The 5,278-nt window shown below is 36.0% G+C and overlaps 1 protein-coding gene across 1 annotated transcript; it reads right to left on the reverse strand.

The window, feature by feature from the left end:
• Positions 1–749: 749 nt before the first annotated feature.
• On the reverse strand, positions 750–4,470 carry LOC112017976 (phosphatidylinositol 4-kinase gamma 3). The gene is made up of 3 exons (XM_024050469.2): positions 4,248–4,470; positions 2,053–3,791; positions 750–1,393 (listed from the first exon to the last, which is right to left on the reverse strand). Exons 2-3 carry the CDS (start codon positions 3,427–3,429, stop codon positions 995–997), a joined length of 1,776 nt encoding a protein of 591 aa, XP_023906237.2. The 5' UTR covers positions 3,430–3,791; positions 4,248–4,470; the 3' UTR covers positions 750–994.
• Positions 4,471–5,278: the final 808 nt, after the last annotated feature.

The raw sequence follows: 5,278 nt of genomic DNA on the forward strand, positions 1-5,278 counted from the left end.
CTTTGAATGTCCACCAAAGCCTCAAACCTTACAAGCTTCCAAAATTAATTCCCTTCCCTCAAAACAGAAGAGACCTCGGCATCAACTGAGCTTGATTGCATCGTATATAACTCGAAATCCATATCTAGTGTAAAATTACTGTACAAACTACCATCTGGATGCAACCAATCATACAATGAAGTTAATTGCCCTTGTGGACTGAAACCATCCTCACACAGTCTGTCATGTTCTGTTTAACACAAGCAAGATTTCCATTCCCTCGAAATAGTTTCAATAAGATTGACCTGAAATGAAACTTTTTGAAATACAATGCAGTTATTCAGTCTCAATACTCAAATGGATCTTCTTGTCAAATAAAATGCCTCCATAAGATGCATCAAATTTTCATCCTCAAATACAATTGCCAATGCCTCCAAGAAGTCCCTTAAAACACTCCATATCTTTGTTTGCTAACATAAACCAGAATCTGTGTGTACCTGTTTAAGGGCCCATCCGCCAAAATAGCATCCAAGATTTGAAGGCATAAACTAGGGCCTGGATGATAACCAAATTCCCACACTAAAGCAAGCAAAACCCAAAGTATCAATACAAAATAAAAACAAGAATATACAAAAGCTAGCATAAAATTAACAGTCTTACCTTATGGTTATGTTGCCTTTGACCAAAAAAAAAAAGAGTAGTATAATATTATATTACTCTACATAGTAAAAGTACAATTAAAAGATAATAGAAATTTAGGAGACATCAGGTACTTGAATCTTTTTGTTATAAACGTTTGAAGATTTTCATTCAGGTAATATAGGGGAGAGAATGACGGGGAAAGGAGGGCTAATGCTGAACAAACCTATCTATGAACCAAATGAGGAGAAGGGGAAAAAGTTTCAGAAACAAAGCAACGGTACATGTTAAAGTAAGGAATACTTTTTTTTTTTTTTTTTGAGAATCAGGAATACAGTCTAAGTAACATATGCACATTATTTATATGCCTATATATTTACTGCTTGGCCTTGTGGGGATAGCTTATCGAGGCAGCGATCCGGCGATCCATGATCAGTGATACAGACTCCAGAAATGCAGCTTCAGTTGTACCTGGGAGCACAGCTTCTGATGCTTCTTGAACAATCTGCTCAATCACAGATTCCTTCTTTAAGGTTTCCCTGCACATGATGCTTCCAATGGCAAAGGGGGTGAGTCCTCCCTCTACGCCTTTCTTTAGAAGCATGGTGGAAATGCGAAGGGTGCGGGCACACTCAGGTGGTATGTGCCACCCATGAAACTTCAGAAGTTCAATGTCTTGTTCAGCATCCATTGATTTAATATAATCAATTGTGTCAGGGGAGTAAGGTTCTTTAGCTTGAGGCCAGTAGAGCCAGTCAAATGTACAATCTTCAAACTGCAGTGAGAAGAAGCAAAAATGAGAGGAAGTAATAGACAGAAGAAGTATTGGAGACAAATGGGTGCAATGATCTTAAAACATAGAAAAACTGTTAGTTTGTAAGTAAAAAAAGAGGTTAACGTACAATGCAATTTCTTTGGAAAGCATAGCATTGCAGAAGTTCAATGTAAAAGATGAGAATTATACAGGAAAGCATAGCATAATCTGTCGAACTGTTGCACATCCTATTAAACCAGAAAGATAAAAGGATGCAAAGAGAAGGATACGGAAATCTAATCAAAGTGAAAACATATTGCACGGTGGCACAAAATTAGGACAAGCAAAACAGCCAACAATGCTTTTTAACTTTTTCCAGTTTGCAGCAAATTAAACATAGTAAGTGAAATAGACAATTGAACTAGATTTTAAAGTATATCATCACAGGGAACATATATAATTTTCTGCCAAAGACACCAACTATGTCTCAGAGTCAATAAGCAACCACAATGAAAATTTCAATAATTGTATCATTGGCAGTATTGGTTTCATGTAAATCAACAATAAACAGGGAGATTGAATTAAGCAAACAAGAGAGGATAAACCCTTTAAACTAAAAACAAACAAAATTGTATCCAGTATTTAAGCAAGCATTGTCAGAAGAAGAACAAAACACTTACATTCTCAGGCAAGCAATAGCCATGATCAATGGGAATAAGCACAATCTGACCATCTTCATGATCTTTGCTAATCAATATGTTCCCAGCATGCCTATCTGCATTTGCCAACCTTATGTCCAACACTGATATCTTGTGCACCTCATCCACTGGGAATGCACGAGGACCCATATCCTCACAACTACCATTATTCTTCACAAACATCTGCAGTGACCCAATCTTAACATTTTTGGCTGCACACTCAAAACCGTTTGGATGATTGAATCCTCTGTGCAAGCACTTGACCATAACAGTGGGGGGAACCCCAGCAAAACCCTTCTCCCTATAACAATATGAGCGACGTCCACTCCTTGGATGATCCAAAATGTATGCTGCAACTTCCCTCAATGCCCCTTCTCCTACTCGCGTGCCCTTCTTCAAGCCTTCACCATCAAGTGACAAGGGTAACCCCCGAGGATTATTCACAGCCATTGGCTCCTCATCAATTGGCTTAAAAACTGAGACATACTTTTGAGCAGATGAATCCTGCATGAAATAAGCTCCTCCTGATCCCTCTGACGACCGAATTGGCTCATTGCCACTCATTAACCCATCAAAGGTAGATTTAATAAGATCTTTAATCACTATTGGTAGTTCAATCTTAGCATTAACAATTAGAGGTTTCAAAAGAAAATCTCTTTGCAATGGCATCCTCTCTATGACAGGACGTCCCCCAGATAATGCTCCCCATTGGTGTTCTCTAACACCAGCCCCCTTCTCTTTCAGATTTAGTGCTTCGATAGACACTACGAAATCTTTCTCAATACGTTTAACTCTTACTTTGGCAGATTTCCTAACTAGCAAGTGAATCACAGCGTCATTATTTTTGCATATGTCATTGATTACTCTCTGATCTTCAAGCTCTTCGCCATCACATAGCAGTTCTTGATCCTTGAGATCAACAAACCCTTTCCCCTTCTTAGCAATCTGCTGTTTCACATAACCCACGTTTCTATTCCTCTCAACTTGGAACTCAAACTCCTTCCCACATACAGTCCTAACAGTAATTGCTTGGAGATCAGAGAGTTTTACCACCAAATGCAATACAATCCCTTCACTTAACCCATAGTCTCGGACGGAAGTATTGTTCCTAGCTAATTCTCTCCCTTCACAAACCAATTTCTGATTCTTCACAAAAAAACCTTTGTGGTTCTGGATTCTTAGCTTCACCAAAGCAATCGAATCTGACTCCATAACACACATGGGAACCACAGACCCAGCAACAGCAAGGTAGACCAAGATTGACTCGCTTGAGCATGGGCCGTACAGACTGGTGAAACTACGGGGGAAGCATAGAGACTCTTCAAGCACTGGACTAAGTGCTACACTGGCAATCGACATTGTTTATCTTACAGAATCAAATCCCTATGTGTATCACCTAGAAGTTCCAAACCCTAAATCTCATACAAAGTCAATTGTGCTCTAATCAGAAAACCCAATTAATAGGGTAAATCCAAAAGAGCTCAGAAAAGCTCCTAAAACCCCAAGAAGTAAAGCCTTATGCAGATTATACTATTTTCTTTTTCCTTGTGAACAGAACCAAATCAAAGCAATTAGTGAATTTAGGAATTTTGTCACATCAATTAGGGTTTCTGTTAGACTTATATCATCTAAGGTTTCTATGATGCCCGTCAAATCTAGGGCTTATGCCATTCCTTCTATTGTTGAGAACTGACAAACCCCTTCCTGCGAATTCGATTTCCCTACAAACAGCCAAAAATTTGAGCAATCAGAAACAACAACAACAACAACAACAACAACAAAAAAAACTTATTCACTAAAGAAATGGATAAGAATCTTTGCAATTAGAGATTAAAAATTTTTTTCTATTGATTTGTATCTCTTGGGAAAAAAAAGTAAATTCATTTAAACTAAGTCAAAATATACATACATTTGAATTTATAGCTCACACACACACACACACACAAATTGAAGGCAGATTTCACTGAATAATAATAATAATTAATCTCATTTACGACACAGAGAGACTATTTAACAGATTTTCTTTATTTTCTTTCAAATTTTCTCACTAACCAAACAGAAAATACTGAGAATGTACAATCTACAGTTCTACACAAAGAAATTGACTCAAAAATAGAATTAAAGAAAGAGAAAGAAAAGTATATAATTCTAACAAGTAAAAAGATCGGAGAAAAAACCTCAGGTACGGAGGCAATGAAACTTGAAACTCATAAGAATTTCCGCCAATGATTGTTCTCTCTGAGCCTTCTCCATTGATTCCTCGCCATGTCTCCGAGAATCCAAAAAATTTTCTCTTTCGATTTAAAAATTTTCTCGAGAAAATTCTTCTCTGATAAAAGAGACAAACAGTGAAAGAAAGAAAAAACAAAAAGAGATTACGTGACGGTACGGAATCAAATTTGGGCTGGGGTATTTATAGGGTTAGACTTTTTGACTCTACGACTTTTGCCGGAAGTGTTTAACGGCGTTAGATGTGCCGTAAACGGACGTTATGTTTTTGTTGGTGTTAAAGTGTTAGATATTACTATTGACTATTCTGTAAACAATTTGAATTTTTTTATAGGCTGGATTATTTATTACCTTTGCTTGTTTCTAGAACTTTACAGCAAGGAACTTCAACCCAAAAAAAAGAAAAAGTTTTCTTGTGTTGCACTTCGAAATAATATGAACACGAATACAACACTGTATAGATAAAATTTATGTATAATTCTTTTGTTACGTGGAAGATTCATTTATTTAAATATAAAAAACATAACTGCATTGAATTGAATTGTTCTCGAAAAAGATAATATTGGTTATATTTGAATTTAATTGACCATCATTTTAGCCTTTAAAAACTACAATATATCAGTCTTGACTCTTGTGTACCATCATGGGATCCCATGGATTAAAGCAAGAATATATATATATAGAAGTTTACTCTTTCAAAGATATTTTAGAAAGATCTTCTAAAAAAAGATATTTAGAAATAGAATATAATTATTTTTGTGGATATTTTTGTTTAAAGTAAGAATACTATAAGACTAGTTGAGTTAAAGTGAAGCAAAGAGTTAGTGCATGAAGATATTTACATGACCTAGTGTAAAATGACATGCGTGGAGGGAATTTAACACCTATTTTTAAGAACTTTTGTACTCTTAATGTTAATATAATAAGATATAAGATATTAGATGAGTTTAGAAGGTTTTGGATTCAATTGGAGGGTGAT

This window comes from Quercus suber, unplaced genomic scaffold, assembly GCF_002906115.3.
Source record: "Quercus suber isolate HL8 unplaced genomic scaffold, Cork oak 2.0 scaffold_89, whole genome shotgun sequence".
NCBI lineage: Eukaryota > Viridiplantae > Streptophyta > Magnoliopsida > Fagales > Fagaceae > Quercus > Quercus suber.